The following is a 24,748-nucleotide window of genomic DNA, read 5'->3' as shown; positions in this document are numbered from 1 at the left end:
GAGACTACTATTACACAGTATCAAAAAGGAAAATCGTTGTTTGCCCATTGTCTTTTTTTGTCTTTTCTCTTTTTCTTTTTTTCTATGCTTTACCTTCATTTAAGGACTAGTCATCCATTAGAAAAGTCATAACCAAGTGAAGTCATGGCAAATAAACTATTTCAGGGGAAAAAGAAAAAAAGGGAAAATAAGGGTACACATGGAATCGGGTACATTATCTGAGATTCAAAGAGTTAAAAAAATGCATTGGTTGCTAACCATTGATAACACAATGATCAAGATAATCCATCTAATAATAAAATATGAATGATTATACATTCTGAAAAATTGGGTTTTAAGCTTTATTGTACCTTGTAAAGAATTTAATGCAAATATATTTAAAAATCATTACTTTATTATTGATTTATACTGTTGAATACTATATAAAAATAAAAATGAAATGGATCCTAATTTGGATGAGAATGATACTTCTCCTTTTATACTTGGGGAGGAAAAAAAAAAAAAAGGAACATTTGTGGCGCGGTTGATCTTGGATTGAATATTAAGTTACAGAGTAGTACAAAATTATATTTGATATTCTTTTCAATTTTTTTTTCTTTTCGTTTTTTTTACCTTCCTCTTTTCATTCTTTATTTATTTATTTATCAAATGATAAATCAATTTAATCTATTGATTTTGATTATCACTTTAGTTCATCTAGTAAAAAGTGATTCATTACCTCCAGTTTATAAACATGGTAAAATAAATAAATAAATAAAAAGAACTGTTTTTTTATTCACAAAGAAAAAAAAATCTTTGATCTATAGGATGTGTGATTTTAGCGAATCAAAAAATATATTGTTATGGAGGTGCTAATCGACAAGGCACTGCTAGTAATTCGAATGCCACCTTATCATCATCCGATAGTCAAATATACAATCATCATGTTTATCTCGACGTTTCCAAACCACTCAATGTATCTGGTGCTAATACACAATGGCAACCTGTACCTACACCCAACAACGCTTTTCAATTGGAACCTCGTGCAGATTTCGCTATTGTTAATCATAACGATACTTCTTATATCATCGCTGGTGGCTCTGGTCCTTCTACCAACCATGGGGATCAAAGTCTTGTGAATATCACCACTCGTTATAATGCTGATACCAATACTTGGGGAATCATCGCAAGTAAAGATCCTTCAGCTGCTAAAATGAATATCACCATGGATGTACAAATGTTCGGTGGGCGGGGTGTGAAGGTCACCAACACTCAATTTATGATCGCTGGCGGTATTCCGTGAGTAGTCTAAAAAAAAAAAAAAAAAAAAAAAAAAAAAAAAAAACTTGTGAACTCATTTTTCTTTCTTTCCTTTTCTTTTCTTTTTTTTTTTTTTTTTATTTTCTTCTTGATAGTCCTAATAATAATACTGTCCTTCCTGCAAATACAACTTATGTAGAAGTCGACGCAGCTGTACGTACAAACTATCACGATAAAGTGAAAAAAAGAAAAATACGACTTTTGATTCATATCTTCTTTTTTTTTTTTCTCTCTCTCTTTTTTTATAGGATCCTACCTGGTCCACTATGCAAGTCTGGGTTGATCCCATCACAAGAGGTGGCAATATGTTCCCTGAACCGTAAGTTATTAAATATTGATCCAATACAGAAAAACTCATCTTTTTATTATTATTATTAGTGCACGTGTTTTCCGTCATGCTATGGCTACAAGCAGTAATGGTAATGTCTACTTCTTTGGTGGAGTTCGACCTGTCAATGCCACACAGAACTACGACTATATGAATAACTTGGGTTATTATGGTTTCGATGCATTGCTTGTATGGTATCCAGCCCAAAACCAAACATTTAATGTTGTTAAGCCTAGTAATCCCGATAATGCGCCTAGTCTTCGACAACTTCATACTGTGACGAGTAGTAAGTATCCCAACAAATTGATATTAACCAAAGGCAAAAATATTGAATAAACCAATATTTTTTTTTGTATTATTATCTAGTTCCCAACACAGACAAGATGCTTCTTTATGGTGGTGTCAATGGTGATGGAGGTAAATGATAAATATATATATATATATTAAACCCTATCATTCATCCTCTTTTTTTTTATAGCTAATTCTGACTTTTGTTATATATTTGAAACTGTATCTGGACTTTGGACGATTGCCAACTTTACCAATGGTGATGGTCCGGGAAGACGATATGGACATCAAGCTATCATGGTGGGCAATGACATGCTCTATATTATTGGAGGTATCGATATCACCAACACTGTCCAAAACGATGTACATATCTTGAATGTCACCAGTATGACATGGTTGAATGGATCTTACACAAATACTTATGATCAAATGAACAGTGCCTCTTCATCAAACAACAACAATGGAACTGGATCATCCTCTCTTAGTGGAGGTGCTATTGCTGGCATTGTTATTGGTTGTGTTGCTGCTGTAAGTAGGATAAACTATAAAAAGGATTTGATGACTATTGTTTCTCACATACATTCCATTTTTTTTTTTTTTTTTTTTTTTTTTTAGGTGGCTCTAGGTACCGCGGCTGCTGTGATCTTCTACATACAACATAAAAAGAAGAAATTATTGTCATCTGGTGCTGCTCCTGCTGGTTTTGCTCCTACTACTCCTCCACCAAATAATAACAATACAAAAGAATACAACACGACGTATACTCCTGCATCTCCTATGAGTGATGATGGCTCCACCACTCTTTATTCATCACAACCTGGTGATGGTAAATATGACCATTTCCCTACTTCTCATGTTGAAAAACCTCACTTGTACTAGTCTTTTTTTTTTTTTTTTTTTTTTACTTTATATCTACTCCTATTAACCCCAATACATTTTAATAAATAAATAAATAAATAAAAAATTAGATTTATATATTTTATCAATATGACTTTTTTTTATTGTTTGATGATGGAAAAATACGAAATGACCATTGACAACAATCCATCAAGGTCGTATTCTTTTTTTTTTACATTTCATCATCATTATGACCTATCGTTCATATATTCATCACTGTATCATCACAATGATCATACAGGCAATGTTTCAAAAAGGACAATAGAAATGTTTATTTATACAAAGAGAAAAATGAATATATGTACGGATGAATTATTTGTAAAAAAACAAAAGAAGAAGAAAAAAAGGAATGAATGAATGAAATCTAATATATACTAGAAACAATATAACATAAAGAAAAAAAAATGGGGGTATACATTATATAAAGAGAGAGAGAGAAGATCTAAACTACATGAAACCAGAGACTTTCTTCTTCTTTTTCTTCTTGACAGCAGCAGGTCGATTTGCAAAGGCACCAGGTAATGGTTGAGTAGCGACGGCACTGAAGACATCGTGTTCTTCCAAAGTAGATGAGACGGCTTGTGTTGAAGAGGTGATGACACTGGGAGGTAATCCCATCTCTTGTTCGTCCAATGAAGTATCATGACGATGATAATATTGTTGTTGTTGTTGTCGTTGTCGTTGTTGTTGTTGTTGACCTTTGTATCGTAAGAATACAGGTTGATGATCATGATCGATGGCAGTTTTGGCATTGATCAATGTTGGTATTTCGATAGGTTCTCCTGGTATCCAATCTTGTCCAAAAACTCGAGTGGATACGGTCAGTGCTTGTTGTTTTTTATGCTTCAATTGGAGATATTGGAATTCCATTTGTTGATTGGGAGGTAGAATGGCATCGTCCTGACTATCATCATTGGCCACAGGTATATAATACATCAAATGTCTGTACATATCATCGGCAAACTGTTCATTGAGCTTGTTTCGATTGGTTTTTTGTGTAGTGTTCATTGTGACTAATAGATAATAAAAAAAAAATGTTAATACCAACAATAATGCCTACTCTTTTTTTTTTTTTTTCTGTCATTACCCAAAGAATTGCAGATTGAATTTGTAGATGCTTCATACGCTGACGGTAAGATATCACGTTGACCAGGTATAGGTGTCCAAAAGGGGGAATTTGGCATGTTTTGAGGAGTAGGTTGAATAAAGTTTTGCTTCATGATGGTATTTTCAAGTTCTTCATAACAACTCTTATCCAATCCAGTAAGGTAAGCGTGATTCACAAAGTTGTATCTTTATCCATCAGAAAAAGAGAAAAAAAAAAAAGTAGATTAAGTATATTGAAATCATTCCAGTTCTAACTTTTCTTTTTAGACATATACATACAAATTCCCTGGTGTACGATCCATATGCAAATCTGCATCTGTCAATGTTTTCAATTGATTATTCGAAACAGATAATCTTGATAAAACTGCATTTTGAATTATATCTATTAAAAAAAAATGAATTAATATCCTTCCTAATCATTTCAAAGAGTTATGGAAAGAACTTACTACTGAAAAAGGATTGGGCGTTCCAATTATGCGTTTTTCCCACACGTAGTTTTTGTTCGCGTTTGTTGGTTTCCAGATGATCCATCATCATCACATCATCCTGTTTGATCCTGCAGTAAAGGTTTGTTGTGTTTTCAGGCCAAGTCCAAGTATATTGTTGCATTTGTCGATATAAAGTGAAATAAGATTCTTGAGTATTCAAATAAAGTTGAGCATGAATAGCACCATCATTCAATACACGGAAAAAAATGGCCAGTAAAACAGAGTCGCCATCAGTAGGTTTTGTTGAATCACGTAATATCTTTGTTTCCATAGCACCACCAATGGTAGGAATCAGTCCATTTTCCCACAGATTATCATATTCGTGTTTTTTGAGAGATAAAAATGTAGGTGAAGAATATGTTGCTGGCTTGACGAGAGGTATTTGATCCGTTCCACTAAAAAAAAAAATCAGTTAACGATACATTCATTCGTTTCCCTTTTTCCACATACTTGTATTCTAATTTTCCATTATAATTGTAATGAAGATAAATAGCGGTATCAGTACGGACTGGCCAAGCAATGACATTAACTAGCAAATGGAAACATAAGAGAAAAAAAAAATGTAAGGAATATATTGTCACTTTGTTAATAGTTGATCTCACTTACTAATATCAGGATTTGACTCATCTTGAAATATCTGCATTGATGTTGGTGGATCGTCCTTCAGATGATGTTCCCAAGTAATAACTGGAAGGTAAGGGTATCTTGCATCCATCAATAAAATATGATCAGTTGTTGTAATACAGAATTGAAACGAGTTTCGAACATTCAGTCCTTCAAGACAATAGATTCTATCAGTTTCATCACATTTGTAAATAGTTTTTCCCTTTCTATACGCCTTTTTTTGTAATGATATACAGATAAAAAAAAAAAAAGATGAGCGATATGAAATACGTATGATGAACTTGCAGTTTTTTTTTTTTTTTTTCTTTTCTTTTCTTTTCTTTTTCTTTCTTTCTTGACTTACCTTAAATTCCCAAAGTTCTACCCTATCAGATGAGGCCAAGATCAAACTTTTAGGATGAGGACCAAAAAGGCATGCTTTCCACTTTCTGCTGTACCGATCATTTTTGTTCAACGAGTTCAAATCCATTTCAAATACCATACCTCTATAAAAATAGAAGATCAAATTTCATTTTCTTAGTCTATTTCATTATCACGAACTTACAATGGACAGTCTGGTGCAATTTGCTTGGTATTGAATACAGCGACATAACCATTGTCATCAACCATGGCATAAGAATATCCAGTATAAGGACTAAGTACGATATGAGATGGTTGACAATGTTCTCTTGGTTTGAATTCATGAATCAATCTAACCGAAAGTTGTCCTTTTTGTATCTTGTCTCGAGTCACTTTGAGTAATGCAGTGTAATAGATCGTTCGAATACCAATGATCACTAAACAAAAGAAGAAAAAGAAAAAAAAAAAAAAGATGATTAAATAAATAAAGAAAAGAAAAGAAAAGAAAAAGAATATTTTACTTGTATCCTTTAACATTGTAATATCCTTTGCATGAGAAACCGCGATCTGAAGAATAGGCGATCCCATATCATAAGTAACAACAGTAGAAAGAGAACCCAATGGTATATGAGTACCTTCAAAATGTGATATTTCCCCATCAATAGCTTTTCGTTCCAAATACAATGATTCCATCGAAATAGATACAATACCTATGATAATCATTGTTGTTATTTTTCTATATCTGTCATTTCTATCGATATCTTACGTAGACATGACAAGGAATCACCACAAGGTAAGATCAAATAACTTTGTTTGCCAATCTTTCCACGAGCAAAGGAGTTACCCCTAAATGGATCGTACTTGTTGTTATGTTGACTATCATCGTAAAGAGCCCTATAACCATTCCTATGTATTTCACCATTTATCTACGTTTGAAAGTCAAAAAAAAAAAAAAAAAAAGATTAGGATCTATCATTATCCAATAACTTGTATTTTTTTGCTTACATTTGACTTTTCTTTGTTTTTCCTCTTTTTCAGTTGAATGTAAGGCTCATAAAGACTACTTCTTGGTATAACTGTCAATTCCGTACCTACTTCTTCCCAGGTTTCTATATTAAAAAAAAAATAGTTTATATCTGTTTTTTTTTTTTCTTTAGTTTGAGATTACCTGTTGCAAGAGTTGTCTTTTTCCCAAAGTCAATGGATTCAATCAATGATAATCTTTGATCATATCTTGTAATAGACATTGAGTAGAGTCTATAGAAGAAAAAGAAAGAAGTGAAAAAAACAACTTTTTACCTTTTACTATCAAGAATTGAAACACCGTTTTTTTTTTTTTTTTTTTTTGCTTTTTTTGTTCAAAAGGGGCCAAACTCACTCACTATTTTTTTTTCTCTATCTCTTCCCTAACTTGATCTTTGTACATCCATCTTTTTTCCCATGACATACAAAGGATATGAAGGTAATATTAATAAAATAGAAAATAATTGAAGCAATAATATGTTTTACTCTCTTCTAACCTTATTTATCTGCAGAATTGAAACTCTTTGTTGAACAGCAACCAAAGTTCAACTCATTTGCTACTACAAACAAACACAATCTTGTACAATACTAGTAATGCTCTTTATGTTTGAACGTTACAAACAGATGCTCATGGGTGTCAAGGGATTTTCTTATAAAAGGTAAACAAAGGAAATACATGTTGATTACACCATTGCTAACTAACTTTTTCTTGTATGGTGGATTCAGCACTTTGAAAGCTAAATGGAATACGTTTGTATGAAATAATGATAAAATGTTACTCGACGCGTAAGTGCAAAAAAAAAAAAAAAAAAAAAAATACGTAATGACCCCGTTTGATCCCCTTTAACTAATTTTTTTCTTGTTTCTTGGTATGGGAATCTGTATTGTAGCGAAATGTCTTGGGAACACTCAAAGAAAAGGCTGTGGAGATATTTGCGGTTGCTTCCACCTCTGCAAGATGATGAAAAATTACAAATACCTTCCGGATTACCTGTATTCAAGTATGACGTTCATCTTAAGAAGAACAAAGAAGCTACAGTGGACCATTTTTTTGGATTGCTTCGAAGCCATCAATACAGTATCAATCAAAATAAGCATTGGAAACAATGTTTTATCAGTTCAATTGTTAACAACCATGATCGTTTAACCTGGTACAACAATGACTTGGGAAGAAGCAAAAATAATCATCAAGAATAAATTCGGTGGTAAACATTCGCAAGGTGCATACTTGTCAAAAATTCAAAAAGAAAAAGGTAAATAATTAGTGTTGTCGATCCATTTTTGCCTCATAACAAAATTTATTTTAGATCAACGGAATGCTGGATCAGTGTGATGAGGAACGTTTATTATCTTGTATGAATCAACATAAAAATATAAGAAACTTTGAAGTAAGTTTTTTTTTTTTCTTTTTTTTTTTCTTTTTTTTTTTTAAAAAAAAAATTGAGTTTAATTCTAGTTTATCCATTATAGACTGCTGCTTTCAAGTGTAGTCAAGCTCGTAGATAATTCGATTTATGATGGCTGACATCTTTTCTAAGCGGCAAAGATCTTACGCTATACAAGTCAAATGAATATCAAACCTCCAAAACTAAAGGATGGCAAATACTCGGATTGGTTATTGGTTTTTGAAAGGATCGCAAAAATCAATAATTGGAACAACGATGAGAAGCTAGGGCACGCCCTCATGTGCCTTAGTGGATCTGTACAAGCTTGGGCTGTTCGAACATCACATGAAACTTGGGAATCCTTTATACGCGAATTCAAATTACGATATATGAAAAACATCTATACACTTCAAAGTTAATGGTCTTCGAACCAAAATCTGGCGAAAGTAACAAAAAAAATTCCTACATCGTCTGGAGAAACTGTGGTCATCTTATTCTGCTGTAGTCAAGGAAAACGAGGACAATTCTGCTTTTTTTTTTTTCTCGGAATTCTCAGCCAGTCCAAAGAATATACGGTGTTATCCATTCTTAACGTTGTGTGTAAGTTCGACAAACTGACATCGATGATGACAAAATCAATTTTACAATCTGTATTTGAGATTCTATGTGAAATGGATACAAGCCTTGTAATGTGAATGAAATACGATCATTTTTGGGAACAATTGGATATTATCGAAGGTTTATCAAGGATTATGCTGCAATTGTTTTGAAGATCAATTTCAAACAGCAATATCAGATCTACCGCTTCAAACTGGAGTGTTGGGGTAGAACCCAGCCCCTGAAATCCTTTTTTTCTTTCTCTCAACTCATTTTTTTATGATATTATCAAACACAATGTTTTTTTATTTATTTATTCTCTTATTTCTTTTAGTATAAATAACCATCATATTCTTAGTTTTCTTTTTCGATTGTCAATTTTTTTATATTTTATTGAATAAAAAAGTTTTTTTAAAAACTAAATCACATTGGCCACTCTTCAGGAATAAATCATCCTAAGTTTTATCTTTATTTTATTATTAACAAGCAATCATCAAGCATATTATTCAAGTTATTTGATTAATCATCAATAACTATGATCAAAATCATCCAGAATTCTACTACCTTTTTTTGGATTACATCTATTTTTTTTTATTTTTCTTTTGTTCTTTTTTATAAAAAGAACTGGTGCTCACTACGAAAATATAATCATTGATATAATTATTTTATTTATATCTTCCATCCATTCTCTAAAACAATCATCCGTTACATAACAAAAAAAAAAAATCTTAACACAACCGTGCTCAAAAAAGAATCTCTCCAGCTTAGTTGTTTGACACTCTGTACTTTGATATCTCATTATTTGGTTTTATTTACATCATCATTTGTATTATCTTCATCCAAAGTTGTATATATGTATTTCTTTTTTTTTTTTTTATATTGAAATCCGTTCATGATCTATCTACCTTAATTGTCATTTTGATCGTTCAATTGTACCTATTTAAGTGTCATCATTTTTATGTTTAATGGTTCCTGTGAAGCATGTTTATTTTTCTGCGTTATGATGAAAGACTTGCTTGAATATGATCCTTTTTTCATATTCCGGGAAATGGATGATCTCAATAGAATTTTATTATAGTCAAATCCAAAAGTGATCGATATAAACAGGTTTGTAATTACAAGACCAATAAAAAAAAAAAGGAAGCTTTATTAATAAATATATAGATAGATATATAATTTAAATAAATAAATAGGTAGATAGATAGATATATAAAAAGGGGGCTATCAAAATAACTAAATAAATATATATATATATATTGTTGATAAATAGATGAGTGATAAAGATAAAATAAATAAAAAAAAAAGAGGAGATATTCACAAAAAAAAAAAAAATAGATCATATAAGAAGAAAAAGTATATATATATATTTAATGGGTAGAAGGGGCATCTGTATGTTCCATTATAACATCACCAATAGTAGGAGAACCAACAAGATATCTATCAGAGGAGGAGGAGAGTACGGTAAGAGAATCGTCATCCTTACGTTGTTTTCTTCGTTTAGCACGTTTATTTCCACATGTTTTCAAAGAGGCTTTCATTTCCATCATAGTAAAAGGTTTACTGATAAAGTCATTCATTCCTGCATCTATACATATTTGTCGATCTTGATTCGAAGCAGACGCAGTCAAGGCAATGATATATACATCGTCCACATTCAATAATCTTATATCTTCTTTATTAGAATTTCTTGCAGAGATGATTTCCCTTGTTGCTTCCAATCCATCCATTTCCGGCATATAAAGATCCATCTATGTATATATATATATGAGTTCATTCTTTTCCCATCTCATCCATTTACTTACAAAGATCACATCAAATTTGATTTTTTGCATAATCTCTAGTGCCTCTTTTCCATTGTTGGTCACTACAACATCATGATATCCAAGTCTTTTCAAAATACTAACAGCGATTTTTTGATTCACTATAAAAGAAATGATCAATATATATATATGTATGTATTTGTAAAAAGAATCACTTACAAACATTATCTTCAGCCAACAAGATTTTCACAGGATACATCAAGGCAAAATTCTCATCACTACCAGTATTTTTTCGTTGATGATGATGTTTACTGGAAGTTTTTGTTGCTGGTCCACGAAATGCAGCACGCCCAGATGATGCTGGTGCTGATGATGTTGATGACGGATATTCTAATTTGCTATTACCATTGTCGTATTCATTGGTAGATACAGTTCGTTCCGTATGAAAAGAACTTCCAGTTTGTGATGCTTCCCCACGTCGTAATAACGGTCTCTTTTGTTGAAATTGATCAGATTTGCTCTCCAAAGCCGGTTGTTGTGATGGAGAGGATGACAAGGATGAAGATGAAGATGTTGGTCGATTGGCCATGTCGGATGATGAATAGGAAGGATGAGATGGATGAACATTGCTGTTCGTTGGCGAAGATGATGGACCAACGACTGAATGTTTACCATGATCACTCAAAGAATCGAATGGCGTAATATTGATAAGTGGATGTTGTTGCTGTTGTTGATAATATTGTTGTTGTTGTTGTTGTTGTTGTCGAGGTGAAAATAAAGACCAAGAAGATTGTTGCCTTAGACGATGGTTGATAGAGTTGACTTGTTGTTGATGATGATGTGGCACTGAGGGGAAGTAACCAGAACTTGTTGATGATTGAGCAGGTGACATAACATTATAAGAATGAGAAGAAGAATCACTTCGTTCATATATACCAGAGTTGACACTACCACTTCCATCAGATACAGAGGAACTTGGAGAAGGTGGAGAGGTGACAAAACTACTTGTTGTTGTACTTTCAGAACCATATGTACGCATACATCGACCTAATGCAATAGTCATTGGTAATGTCAAAGCAAATCTTGAACCCACACCTTCTTCAGATTCAACCCAAAGTCCACCACCCATTCTATTGACCAAGGTACTTGAGATAGCCAAACCTAATCCTGTACCACCATATCGTCGAGCAGTGGAGATATCAATTTGAGAGAAAGATTTGAATAAACGAGGCAAACGATCAGCAGGGATCCCGATACCAGTATCCGTCACACATATTTCCAAGATAGTTTTTTCTAATCGTCCTTCATTGTCCATGGATCCCTCTTCATCATCATCGCTTGCGCCTGCGCTAGCTTCTTTATCATCTTGAAATTTTGAATCTTTTCCTTGCATAGCCCGAGTATAAATCGTTTCCAGTCTTGCTTCATATCGTTGTTTGAGTTTGGATTGATGACTGATAGTTTGAATTGGCGTTGGTACATATCGCTTAATTCGAACCCTTATACCGCCCTTTTTGGTAAACTATAGAATATAGAAAAAGAGTTTGATGATCAATCATATTTTTATTTATATATATATATATTTATTTGTTACCTTGACAGCGTTTGAACACAAATTGAGTAAGATTTGAGTCAGGCGCATGGTGTCACCCATTAGATAATCAGGTACGTCAGAATCAATATTCCAAATCAGTGGTAAAAGCACCTTGTTTTTGTACTGAGAGGCCAAAGGAGGTAATATGCCTAAACGTTCTAAAGAGGCAATGGTGTGTTGTACAGGCACATTGTCATCCATATCAGGCGGACATTCTACAACATAGACCATTTTGTTTAATTGCGACATGGATGCTTGATGTCGAGCCATATTTAATGCATCTACATATACATTACAAAAAATATTATTATTTATTTGATTCCTTTATATATATATATATATATATATATATATCTTTACCTTTAATACATTTCCTGAGACTAAATCTTCGATTTTCCAATTTGAATTTTGGATCATGATTGATTTTTGAAATATCCAATATATCATTGATCACCTGAAAAAAAAAAAAAAAATTGTAATGAGTTTATATATATATAAATAAGGATATATTCTATTTTACCGTTAGCAAATGATGACCACTTGTTTGTATGACATCTAAATGTTCAATTTGTTCATCATTCAAACTTGAACGTTCTTGTAATAGAAGATCAGTCAAGGCAATCACAGCATTCATAGGAGTTCTATCATAAAAATAGTTTGATCATTTGTTTCTTTTTTTTTCATATAATACTATGTCATACCTGATTTCATGACTCATGTCCGCCAAGAATTTGATCTTATTTTCAGCATCTTGAACAGCATCATTTTTTGCTTTGATCAAACGTTCAGAATCACGTATACCAGCCAATTCCCGCATGGTTCGAGTAGAAACACAAGATAAGAGTTGAAAGGTATCATCCAACCATTGATCTTCCTTCACAGTATTGTCGCATACATAGAGTAATCCAAGTGGGAGTGCATTGGGACCTTGTAATCGAATACCAACAAAACTTGTATGAGGAGGTAGAAATGAATCGCAGGCATTGTCATGTGTAAAATCCATCATATTTCCAGAATCACCATTGTCATTATCACTTTGTTGTTCATGGTAATGTTCCTGTTGAGAATGATCATGATAATGCTGTTGATCATTGATTGAAATATAAGATCCATCCATCAAAGTTTTCAGTGGTGGCGTTTCTTGTAATAAAGCTAATGGGGTAACACAATATTTCGATCTACAGTTACAGAAAAGGGAAAGGGAAAAAAAAGAGGTCAGTTCTATCTTTGTGTACAATTATCTTCGACATATGACTTTTTTTTTAAAAAAAAAAATACTAACGTTGGTTCAGAAGATATACCAGAACTGCAAGCCCGAGTAAGAAGAAGTTGATTATTGTTATAAGGTAGATGTTGTTGTTTCTGTTGTTGTTGGCTCAATAGTTGTAAACAATGACTAAGATCTTCTTCTTGTTCAGGTTCTATGGAAGAGTCATCTCTAGATGCTAAATTGACTTGAATTCCTTGTCTTTCTAATCTTTCAATAATATTGTTGCATTCATCCATGGTAATAACTTGTTGAATCATTACTGTTTGAGCCTTGGTCATCGTTCGAATTTGGTCTGCCAGAGCCTCAAGATATTCCGCTCCTACTAAAGAATATGTATTGAGCATCAGTGTTTGTTGAGCAGTTTTGGTCATATCCATAGTTGTTGCTAAATGTAAATTGCCAGTAGTAGATGATGAAGTGAGTTGGGTTTGTTGCTGTGAGATGTGCATGGAATTATTGTAGTCGTTGTCACAAGATTGATGGCTACTGGAGGTAGGTATCGGTGTTTTGGGTATGTCACTGGTTATAATAGGATTTACACGATGATAAGTAGTAGTAGTAGTTGTTGTTGTGGTGATATTATTAGTGACGTTTTGGTTATCCATGAGAGTAATAAAAAAGGTAAAGAAGAAGAAGAGAAAAGAAAAAAAAAACAGACCTGCAAAGCAGGGTAAGGATGTACAAAAAGTAAAAAAGAGAAAAAAAAAAAAAAAAAGATCTGTCTTGTCTTATTTAAAAGTCAAATAAAAAAAATAAAATAAAATAAAAAGGCAATAAAAGAGAAAAAGAGAAAGAATAATAAAAAAAAAAAAGAAAGAAAAGGAATTGCCTTTTTATGAAAAGGTATGTATGCGTTTTTTTCTGTAGACTATTTTGTATAAAGGGAAATGAAAAGAAAAGCGAACCCCCTCACAATTTGTGCTTTTTTGGAGGAAAGTTTTTTTTTTTTTTTTTTTTACTTTCTAGTTCTGGGTTTCAAAACGCAAACGTCATTGATTCAATGCTAACTCTCCTATCATTATTGATCATTATCTAATTCTTTCTATTTTCTTTTTTTTTTTACTGTTAATTCTTATTTAATATAAATCATCCAATTACATATTACTCTTTGAATATGAGAAAATAAAAAGTCGTATGTTCGACATTCTCGTGATTTTTATTTTTTTTGCCCTACCCAAAAGAAGCAATATTAGTATTTATGATTAAAGTAATCTCCTCCTTTTTTTTTAAAAAAAAAAGCTTAGTTATTGCATTCATCTATTTACTGATACCATCCTACGATCTATTCATTATTATATAAGAGGAGCTTTTTTTTTTTCTCCAATGATCCTTTTGTCATAAAATCCCAGGATCAAATAACATTTGATTCATGTCATGCCACTAGTTGAAATTTTTGTGTTGTTTGAGTAGCGGTCTTTGAACCATGATCTTCCCTTTCAACAATGCATTATTTAGCATTGACCGGATAAAGTTTCAGAAACTGTTTATTTTGTTGGATCAACACATTTTGTTATGAAATGATATTATGATGATGTCATTGCGTATGACTCTTTGATAACAGAAAAAAAAAAAGTATTAGTCTAGACATCATTATGAATATGTTATAAATAGTAGTATCGACTTTTTCATATAGAAAAACGGTATTTGAATTCAGAAGCTAAAAATATATATATATATATGTAAAGAATCAATTACCAAGGATTAGTTATTTTCATAATAATAATAATGTAAATGGATATAAAGACATCAATAATAAAAAAAAAAAAAAAAAGGAATCTAAATTGAGTAATAATTGTCTAGAACATCTGATTCAAAATTATTTTTGGTCTTTATGCAATTTTTGAGGGAAGTTTTTTTAACTGGCGCCTTTTTTCCTAGGTGGCCTTTTTCTTTTTTTTTTTTTTTTTTCCTGTTCCATACTTTTCCCTATCTTTACTTAAAATATATTACTCACACGCTTTTTTTTTTTTTCTTTATTTACTTTTTTATTCAGCATGACTAATGTTGATGTAATGAATTCCTCGATGACTGAAATTTCTACTTTTACACCTTCTCTTGGACTTCGGTATTGGATGAATAAAATGAAAAGAACTTCAACACCACAAGAAGAAATAAACAAATTACCAGAAACATCATCAACCAAAGGAAATACTGATATTGGAAACAAACAATCTACAAATGACACACAAAGTGCAGTTAGCATTTCAGGTATCACAACAAGTTCTTACTTTGGTATTGGTTCAGTTCATGGTGGCGATATTGACTCTTCATTAAGAGTTCATCATCAATGTGCTTCTTCTGAAAGGTCAAGTTTTTTATCAGATGATATTCAATCCAATGCCTCTATCAAAAGCAAACCATGGATATCCAAATTGGTGAATACCTCGGTAAATAGTCCAACTACTTTTCCTGATGCAAATAGCTCCATAACGAAAGATACTTCTAACGATGATAAAGAAGATGATGATGATATCAATGATGAATCTTCTTCTTCGGTGCAATCAATAGAGGCATCCACAACAGAGCCATCAACAACAGAACCATCAACGACTCAGACGAGAAATACTACTGCTACAACGACAACAAATGATACAAAAGAACGACGAGGATCAAAACAAAATGCATCACAACGACAATGGACAGAAAACGAATTACCTCCTCGTCCTTTAGGTAGAATCAAGGTAAAAAAAAAAAAAAAAAAAAAAAAATGTAAAAGACATAACATATTCATCACTTATATCAACATAGGCTGGTCTTGGTCGACTGATAGGACGTGAACATTCATCAACTACCTCCTCATCTGACCACCATGGAACTGTTCTTTAATCATATATTCCCAATCTTTCTCTCTATCAATGCACGTACACGGTCATGCTCAAATATATTTACATACATACACATACATACATCTTTATCACACACACACATATATTCATGATTATTGCCAATGTTTCTTATTCATCATAGTACCGTATTTTATTTTATTCCATATTTTTCTCTATTCTATATCATCATAAGTATATTATTATCATATTTTTTTTTCTTTCTTTCTTTTGACAGCACTTGAATAATAAAAACTTTTTTTCAATAAAATTCTTTTCTTTATTAAAAAAGTATGAATATGTACAACAAAGTTTTCTTTTTTTTTTTTCAAATACAAAGACTATTTCTATACCAAAAAAAAAAAAAAACTACATCAGTCTTGTTTGATTTCTATGGTCCATACCAAGGGAGAATCGGTTTCAATTTCGATCAAATTTGAATCAATAGCGTTAGAAGTACTGACCATTCCACCAAAGTAACACGTGTGATTATCTATTCCATAAAAAGTAGTTTAAATTTTTATGAATCATGCATTCATGCAAAACATACCTAAATTCCATTTCAATCCTTTTGTTGTCATTGTTGCTGGAGCACCAATTGGCATGATACCACATGTAGGTCCTTCTAATTCATTCATACAATGAATATGATGTTTTCCCTAAACATTTTTTTTTATTATAGAAAAAATTAGTTTTGTATTGTTTCTTTTTTTTTTTTTTTTTTTTTTTTTTTACCTTATCTAATAATACAGTCAAATTTTCATCACTTAATAAAATCACTTTTCGTTCGATTTGATCCTTCATAAAATATAACATATTGATATTGGCAATGGTTTGATCAAATCGTCCACCTAGAGCAGGAGTCGCAACTATATCAAACTTGTAAAAGAGTGGAAAAAAAAAAGGTGAGTATATTATTATCATCATCATGGATTGAATCCTTTTATATTTTTTTTTTTTATTTTTACCACTTGATTTAATTGTTTTTCCTTTTCTTTTAATAATTCAACACATTTCATAAAATCAGTTGAATTTTCATCACTAATTTTCGTGATAGGTACATTCTAACAACAGTAAACAATAACAAAAAAAAAAAAAAATCAATTCATCTATTCATTTTGTTAATTATTATTATTATTTACCTTGGATGCATAATAACTTTGAACCTCAGGTCGTATAGAGTCTAAATCACCACGAATTTCATCTGGTAAATACCTATTTATATAATAGTTAAAATAACTTTGGAAAATAAAAAAAATTATTTTTTTTTGTTTTACTTTTCTAATAAGTCTTTGTCTTGTTGAAAAGCATCATATAAACGATTAGAACCACCATCAGCAACAAACTTGAATGAAGCTATATGTTTTTGAAAAAATAAAATGATTAAAAGAGAAAAAAAAGAACTGATCGTGTTAAATATATATTATTACCATTATTCCATAAACGTTGAAAATGATCTAATCTTGTTAAAGGTTGATTCAATACAATAAGACAAAAAGGTTTTGATTCTATATTAGTAGCAAGAATACTAGCAGGTCGCCAATGGCTAATAAGATTAAGCTTATTCATATAAAAGATACTTGGTTAAAAAAAAGACAAAAAGAGACAAAAGATACCGAGAAAAAAAAAAGAAGATGTAAGCTAGAAGTCCACTCTAGCTTTTGGGGATTTTCTACTTTTTCAATAACCGTCACTAAAAGGAACCGCTGGTTCTGGATTTGATTTCAAATGCCATTCATCAAAGTTATGCTTTATTAATAACAAAGATAATCACCATAATCACCAATAATCACCATAATCACCATAATCACCATAATCACCATAATCACCATAATCACCATAATCACCATAATCACCATAATCACCATAATCACCATAATCACCATAATCACCAATAATCACCAATAATCACCAATAATCACCAATAATCACCAATAATCACCAATAATCACCAATAATCACCAATAATCACCAATAATCACCATAATCACCAATAATCACCATAATCACCAATAATAAATAATAATAATAATACTGTAATAATAATAATAATAATAAAAGTAGGCTAGATACCTTGAGCTAAGAGACCTAAGTTGTAAATGATATAAATTGGATCATGCGAGCTTGCCACCGACAAGTAACGGCCATAATGAGAAGGAGAGACATTTGTAAATACTTGATCAATGGCGGAATAATGAATTGTTGTTGAATAGTTTGGCGGCAGCACAGGAGATAAACCTTCTTGACGAAGACTTTCCACCAGGGGGTTACCATCATGCACTGAGAACGACACATTGAAGTCACCACCTATCACGACGAGGCCAAAATTTTGATATGTCGATATATTTGTCAAACAAGCTTTCACTAATCGAATAATGTCACTAGCATGTGATCTTGGTGAGGCGTATATTGATACAATTGCACAGCCATCAACGAGCACACTTGCCAAACTAATAGACCATCCATCGCCTTCTTCATATGAATTGTACTTGTATGTAACCACTTGAGAGTTCCTGACAAAAACACAAGCACCTGCCGCCTTTCTTGTACTACCATCAGGAATAGCCAGTGCACCAATTTTGAATCCAGGAAGGAGAGAATTGACATCATCGGTTTGTAGCAGCCAAATCTCTGAGAGAAGAATGAAATCGCATCCAAGGTAGCATACGTCGTTCGTTATCAAAGACTTATGCTTCAATAAGCTTTGCACATTATGAAAAATAAATCGTACATCGTTGTTGCTGCGTGGTCTTTCCAAAATGTCGAATTTCATTTTTAATGTCACAGTTTGTTGCCTGGTAAGTTCAATCTTCAAAGGATCGTTGTCTTCCATAGGTTTTGGTGCCACAAAGGGAGTATTGATCAAAAATAATCCGGACAAGGATGTCGCTCGGGAGCAAGCCACATATTTCGCAGATCGAAGACAGTTTCTTGGTAAATCAACAGCCACTTTTGTGTAGGTAGCACCTTGTGATTTATGGATAGTCATTGCTTGCGCAGGGGCAACAGGGAATTGAGTTCGTACAATATTCAGCCCATGAGTTTTGTCGAGAGGATGCGTGAGAGGTGTGATTGGTGTCCAATTGTTTTCCATGGCGTTACTATAAGTAGTTCTGGAACGGCACAGTCTTCCCGATCGTTCGTCATCAAATTTAATCCAAATTCTGAGAGGCTTATGTAACGCTGCTGTCGATACGTGTTGACCAAGATCGACCTTTTTCAGAATTCCTATCGCTCCATTTACCAATCCATCCGTGGTATCGATGTTGTTAGTCACCATGTATCGCCCACCAATTCGTAAATCCAATTCGTATGCCAAGCCGTAAGTCCTTCCATAATGTAATTGCTGCACCGCCAACAAGGCCTGGGTCAGAGAAGTGCGGTTTCTTGGAGTGCCACTTACTACATCACTTGCAACAGATACATAACTTTGCGTTCCCAAACTTGACAGCGCCGCTTTGTTCTGAGCATCCACTTTTCGGTTGGAATAATAAAGATGAATACAGTCGTCGTCGTTGATGGTGTCAGGTGATGATGCTGCATATCTTTTTCCGATTAGATCTTTGTCCTCTTGAGTCATAGCACCAATAGCCATTCGATTCAAAGCGTTGATAAAATCGATATCGCCACGTTGTCGCATGATTTCAGTGAGTCTATGCACCTGGAAGTTTTGCCACAAAAAATCATCATCACCTTGAAACAGATCATCTAAGTTTCGCATCCTAAAAAAAAAAAAAAAAAAAAAAAAAAAAAAAAAAGGAAAGAAAAAGAAAAAAATGTTAATAATCTACAATTATAATAGTTGTTCAAAATCACAACACTTACGATCTTGTATATATTGGGCGATCCATCACTGGTGGCAGTTGTAAGAGGTCACCAAAAAATATTACAGAGCGTCCACCAAAGATGGCGTTGTTGTCGAATATTTGTCGCATTCTTCGGTCGATCCAACTAAGCATTCTTGCCCCAACCATACTTATTTCGTCAATGATAAGTACCTTCACGTCAGCCAATTTCACCCGCATTGATTGTAGTAAATCACCAGAGAGGTCATCCATTACAAATTTGGTCGGAAGACTAAAAAGTCCATGGAGAGTCATACCGGAGATGTTGAATGCTGCTTTTCCAGTTGGTGCTGATAAAAGAACGCATGGCTTGTCGAGCTGCCTGTCAAGAGAAGAATCGTACTTTCGAATGAGTGACTGAAATAGGGCCCCTATAAGCATACTTTTTCCTGTTCCTGCTCCACCTGTCACAAAATGATACATAGGCGAATCGGGCTGATGACGAACATGATCAAGCGCATGATAGAGATATGATCGTTGAGCGACGTTGAGTTTTGAGACCACAGCTTCGTATTCATCTATGGACCATCGATTAGGCGGCGTAAAACGTTCACTGTATGTGGATGGTGTTGATGATGTTGATGTTGATGATCTTGGTCTGTCGTTCGAGGTTGTCGTTTCAAATTCATCCACAAATTCATAGTCATCAAACTCATCAGTGTTGAGTGGTCGATTTTCATCTTCCTCTTCATCTCCTTCCCGGTCACTTGCATCACGTTCGGCGTTTTCCATCATACTGTCGATTGTTTCCTCATTCACTGCATTGAATTCACTGAGATTTTCGTTGATTGCGTCGTGATTTTCCATATAAACGGCATGATGGTCAATATCTACAACTTCCACAGATTCGTCCCTCCAAGGCCAAAATAACATGACTGTCGCTCTAAAGTATTCTTCACTATCCACATTTTTGTTTGCTCGGTAGTATCGTATAATCAAAGGGGAGCCACGCTTTTGTAATGACTTGGATCCATCCAACAACAGCATAGTAGCATCAGGCATCACAGTTCCTTGATCTTCATTGGGGACGTTCTCATCATCATCATTATTGTTGTCTTCGTCACCACGATAATCATCATTGCTTTCAGGATTTGTTGATCCAGTTCGTTTTGTAGTTTTGATCTTGTACCAAGCCGCAAAGTGAGCTAGACATACGTGTTCCAATTCCAAAGGTCTTTGGGAGTAGTAGTCCAATATATTTTTTTGAAACCAATCAGTAGAGTTGTCGTGTAGTTTTTCCAGGGCAGCTTTCGACTTCATCATCCGTCTTCTTTTTTCAGGCAAGGCAGTTGGTATATATATTGATCCAGTGCAGGAAGCAGACATTGGTATTTGAAGAATATTGTACACAGCTTCTTGTACCGAGACTTCGCTACGATTGTAGTATCCAGATGCGACCGATTTCAAAACTTCCCGTACTTCTTTGTTGTTGGCCACCATTTCTTCATAAAGCGTATCCAAAAAATTGCTGAGACCACGATCCGCTTTGTTAACATAATCAACCACATACTCACAGCAGGCATAGGCGTCCAAAATCAGTTGAATGTCCATATTTGCGCGATGCATTGCAAATATTTTTTTGTTGTAGTTGTTGATATAAATATCTTGCACACGTCGTTGTATGAACACCTTTTTGTTTTTGATTCCAGATCGTATTGCGCGAAGATATTGATCCAGATTAAGGTTGAGTGATCCAAGGAATTCGTCGAAAGTCGAAGTATTGTTTTCAAGGAATCTGTCGTTTTCCAATGTCCCACGAATTTGATTCAATCTTTGTTTGTCAATAGTAGTATTTTCATCTTGATCCAGAGGGTGCAGGATTCGCGTTTTATCCATTGGAAAGAAAGGAATATTGAAGCGACACTTGATATCACGTCTCCTTTTGGACTTGCAGGTTCGAGTGTGATGATGTTGTTGTCGTACGATGATTTCGTCGTCAATAGTTCCAGTTCCCAGTCCATCGCAACAAATCATTTGATCCACAAAACGACACAATGCAGCTTCATCCAAGTTCAAATTAGGAGAATCCTTCAACCAGAGCAACATATGTAAATGCGGCGACCCACGATGCTGGAATTCCACCCTGTAATACCAATATTTAAGCGGATAATCCTTAAAGGGACCATGTTCGTCCTTCCATGTTTGCCGTAAAATTGAAGTCCGTTTGTCAAAATGCCGGGCGCAAGTAACAGGATCGCTTTGAATCAATCTGGCCTTTTCACTGTAAGACAATGTAGCTGCTTGTTCATGGGTAATGATTACTTGATCCACCGTTTGTTTGAGCATCACCAGAAGTTCGGGCCATTGAGTTTCTGCTGCTGAAAGAGTGACAAATAAAGTTGGGACACCACATTGTCGCATTTTTGCCATCACAATCATTTTTTGCTTCTTCCAGTATTCTGCTGAGGACCGTATTGGACGTAACACCTTGAAAGCTTGATCCTTCGCCATAAGATCTGGCACAAAGTTGTCGGTAAGTAAATTGCTGACAGTAATAGGTCGATTTTCAATAGAGTGTTGTCGTATAATGATTTTTTGGCTGCTTTGAAGGGTAAGAAGCATTCGTTTTCTGTCAGCGAACAATATGTAATCATGTCGACGAGCACCACGACGATCATATCTTCGAATGATGGACTTTGTCATGTCAGCGTAGGATACGTTTGTTGCTGGATGTAATCGAGCACCACCAAAAATTGACGGAAATGCCAAGTATTCACTATCAACATCTGTTGCTATTGACAATGGATTATGTCCTTCAGCTGGCGCAAATCGAATACCTTCATCACCAGTAATCAGAGTTTCCGAACCACCAGGATTGATAGGTTGATCGTCGTCAGCAGGGGAGTCACCAGAAGCCGTCAGATCGCCAGAGTCATCATCATCATCATCATCAACATCAGAGTCACCAAAAAGATCATCCAATCACGCCCCGTCACCGATTGAACGCCATGATCTCGATATAGATCTGTTTCACAGAGTATACGTGCCGCTTCATGCACAACAGCAGGACGAATGTTTCCTTCCACATATGATCTTGCAAAAGACATCTTTCTTGCCAAACGGACATGGTAGATGCTGGTATCTTGTAACGGTCGAGGTATTGCAGTCACAACGCGATTTACAGAAGCAGGAACATTGACGATTCCGCCTTTTGCACGATATTGTCCAGTCGATCCAAAAACTGACCATATGGTTTGGAATACATGTCTAGCAGCAACAAGTCGTTCTTCTAGCCGAGTGAGATTGTTGAGTGGTTCTGGAATTGAAGCAAATTGAAGTCCATTGGCTAGGCATAATCTTGGTATCCTTTTCTTCCTAATGGCTGTAATGCATGTTGCACAGAAATAGACAACATCATGAGGTACATTAACCGAAAATATCTATATAAAAAATCCAATAACAATAACTGTCAGTGAATCACATTAAGTGCACATATGTTTTTTTTTTTTTTTTTTTTTTTTTTTTTTGCGTTTTTAATATTTGCTTTGTTTTGTGTTTTAAAATTACCTTATTCACATCTTCTTCATCGAAGCCATAATCAAACACTCTTGATCGTCGAGCGATTGTCATAGATTCCTGGTACCATAATCCACCACAACATACACAAATACATGTCGGTCCTTTGCAGATATCATCATTATATTTTCCCAATAGTTCTTCCCACTGATAATAAAAATTAAAAAAAAAAAATAGGTAATTGGTTGTCAGCATAAATAATAACTTTATTTTTTAGTGTTCATTTTACCTTTTGTCGATCGTAATTGGCAATCTCAACGGGATCTAGTCTGAGACGAACTCGCCTAATTGAAGTTGAAGCTGCTGGCTGGTCTTGGTCAACATTAGCTTGTGCTTGAAACGATTGTTGTTCCTGTTGCTGCTGGGATGGATTCACAATTATGCGGAGGGATCTAATCTCTTGGTTGAAGGATATTGATTCATCATAATGGGAAAGAGATGGACAAGATTGATGTTCTCGATGTTGGTTGGTCATTAAAAAGTATGAAGAAAAGAAAAAAAAAAGGTATAAAAAAAAGTATGAAAAAAGGAAATAAATCAAAAGAAAAAAAAAAAAAAAGAAAAGAAAAAAAAAAGGTATAAAAAAAAGTATGAAAAAAGGAAATAAATCAAAAGAAAAAAAAAAAAAAAGAAAAGAAAAGAAAAAAATAAAAAATCCAAAAAAGTAATTTTAATTTCTCGCTCCTCAGGGCGGAGAACTACTGGTAGGGAGGGACTATAGGGTAGTTACCCTTTAACGAATGGATGTTTTTTTTCAATAACCGACCATGAAATGAAGAAAACGATGGTCATGAAGATGATGTCCAAACATTTTTTTTCAGAATGTATCTAAAAGGGTGAATATACTTTTTGTTGAATTTCGTAGCGATCACAGCCATTTTGATGCACTTCATTCATACCAGATGAGATTCTTTCGTATCTCATGAGGAATCTTAGGAATCTTATACTCAAACTCATCAGAATTACTTCGTTCAAAAGCAGAAACATCACTCTCTCCTTGACAAATTCACTGGACAAAAAAAATTTTTTTGACATCTTCATCATGATTGTTTTCTTCATACCATCATACAAAAGGTGTTTATAGTCTGACCTTAAAAAAAGACGACGAAACCTTCGTATTTTCTGTACTACGTAGAAAATCCAAAAAAAGATGCGCGATGAGATACAATCTAAACTCCGGAGTAGAAATAACAAATGTATTGTTACTTGTATTTGATCTACAATTGACACTTTTTCATTATTATTATTATTATTAATTATTATTTTGAATAATATAAAAAAAAATGAGTATAAATGTTTTAATAATATTATCTTTAGTGTATTTAAAGTTTTAGAAGAACCAATGGAAGTGAAAAGGTGTTTTGAGAATCAGCACACCAGTGAAAATTAGTGCTGTTGTAGAAAAAAAAAATATATAATTTTTGTGGGGTTTTCTCTCTCTCTTTTTTTTTTTTTTTCTCAAGGTATATTCAACTCCTTTTTTAGCTAGTTATTCTTATTATACTTGTATTTTATATATATTTGTATAATTAATATTTATTATATAAATAGAATAGATTCTAATCA

General features: G+C 33.5%; 7 protein-coding genes across 7 annotated transcripts; 4 read left to right on the top strand and 3 right to left on the bottom strand.

Moving 5' to 3' along the window:
* Positions 1-620: 620 nt before the first annotated feature.
* BX664DRAFT_342851 (uncharacterized protein) lies at positions 621-2,794 on the top strand (the record flags this gene model as incomplete). The annotated part of the gene is made up of 8 exons (XM_051547223.1): positions 621-736; positions 807-1,278; positions 1,395-1,452; positions 1,548-1,618; positions 1,678-1,913; positions 1,994-2,044; positions 2,106-2,443; positions 2,531-2,794. Exons 1-8 carry the CDS (start codon positions 649-651, stop codon positions 2,792-2,794), a joined length of 1,578 nt encoding a protein of 525 aa, XP_051396362.1. The 5' UTR covers positions 621-648.
* Positions 2,795-3,062: 268 nt separating this feature from the next.
* BX664DRAFT_362397 (uncharacterized protein) lies at positions 3,063-6,676 on the bottom strand. The gene is made up of 12 exons (XM_051548308.1): positions 6,539-6,676; positions 6,376-6,479; positions 6,137-6,296; positions 5,892-6,080; positions 5,576-5,807; positions 5,375-5,516; positions 5,014-5,245; positions 4,858-4,936; positions 4,366-4,802; positions 4,199-4,301; positions 3,900-4,105; positions 3,063-3,825 (listed from the first exon to the last, which is right to left on the bottom strand). The coding sequence occupies exons 1-12, from the start codon at positions 6,615-6,617 to the stop codon at positions 3,260-3,262; spliced, it is 2,529 nt and encodes an 842-aa protein (XP_051396361.1). The 5' UTR covers positions 6,618-6,676; the 3' UTR covers positions 3,063-3,259.
* A 134-nt stretch (positions 6,677-6,810) lies between these two features.
* On the top strand, positions 6,811-7,590 carry BX664DRAFT_318182 (uncharacterized protein; the record flags this gene model as incomplete). Its single annotated transcript, XM_051542787.1, has 3 exons — positions 6,811-6,832; positions 6,986-7,052; positions 7,284-7,590. 3 exons carry the CDS (start codon positions 6,811-6,813, stop codon positions 7,588-7,590), a joined length of 396 nt encoding a protein of 131 aa, XP_051396360.1.
* Positions 7,591-7,960: 370 nt separating this feature from the next.
* BX664DRAFT_318181 (uncharacterized protein) lies at positions 7,961-8,714 on the top strand (the record flags this gene model as incomplete). Its single annotated transcript, XM_051542786.1, has 4 exons — positions 7,961-8,192; positions 8,284-8,378; positions 8,461-8,602; positions 8,710-8,714. The coding sequence occupies 4 exons, from the start codon at positions 7,961-7,963 to the stop codon at positions 8,712-8,714; spliced, it is 474 nt and encodes a 157-aa protein (XP_051396359.1).
* Positions 8,715-10,123: 1,409 nt separating this feature from the next.
* Positions 10,124-12,546, bottom strand: BX664DRAFT_269745 (uncharacterized protein; the record flags this gene model as incomplete). Its single annotated transcript, XM_051541064.1, has 7 exons — positions 10,124-10,296; positions 10,355-10,501; positions 11,111-11,657; positions 11,730-12,010; positions 12,090-12,183; positions 12,250-12,370; positions 12,431-12,546. 7 exons carry the CDS (start codon positions 12,544-12,546, stop codon positions 10,124-10,126), a joined length of 1,479 nt encoding a protein of 492 aa, XP_051396358.1.
* A 2,383-nt stretch (positions 12,547-14,929) lies between these two features.
* Positions 14,930-16,114, top strand: BX664DRAFT_342841 (uncharacterized protein). Its single transcript, XM_051547222.1, has 2 exons — positions 14,930-15,680; positions 15,748-16,114. The coding sequence occupies exons 1-2, from the start codon at positions 14,994-14,996 to the stop codon at positions 15,823-15,825; spliced, it is 765 nt and encodes a 254-aa protein (XP_051396357.1). The 5' UTR covers positions 14,930-14,993; the 3' UTR covers positions 15,826-16,114.
* A 28-nt stretch (positions 16,115-16,142) lies between these two features.
* On the bottom strand, positions 16,143-17,449 carry BX664DRAFT_342839 (thiamine pyrophosphokinase). Its single transcript, XM_051547221.1, has 7 exons — positions 17,252-17,449; positions 17,099-17,177; positions 16,964-17,036; positions 16,790-16,885; positions 16,557-16,700; positions 16,372-16,480; positions 16,143-16,314 (listed from the first exon to the last, which is right to left on the bottom strand). The coding sequence occupies exons 1-7, from the start codon at positions 17,388-17,390 to the stop codon at positions 16,196-16,198; spliced, it is 759 nt and encodes a 252-aa protein (XP_051396356.1). The 5' UTR covers positions 17,391-17,449; the 3' UTR covers positions 16,143-16,195.
* Between the last annotated feature and the right edge of the window lie 7,299 nt (positions 17,450-24,748).

Source organism: Halteromyces radiatus, assembly GCF_025201355.1.
Source record: "Halteromyces radiatus strain CBS 162.75 chromosome Unknown BX664scaffold_10, whole genome shotgun sequence".
Lineage (NCBI taxonomy): Eukaryota > Fungi > Mucoromycota > Mucoromycetes > Mucorales > Cunninghamellaceae > Halteromyces > Halteromyces radiatus.
This window is presented reverse-complemented; position numbering and strand designations above follow the sequence as displayed.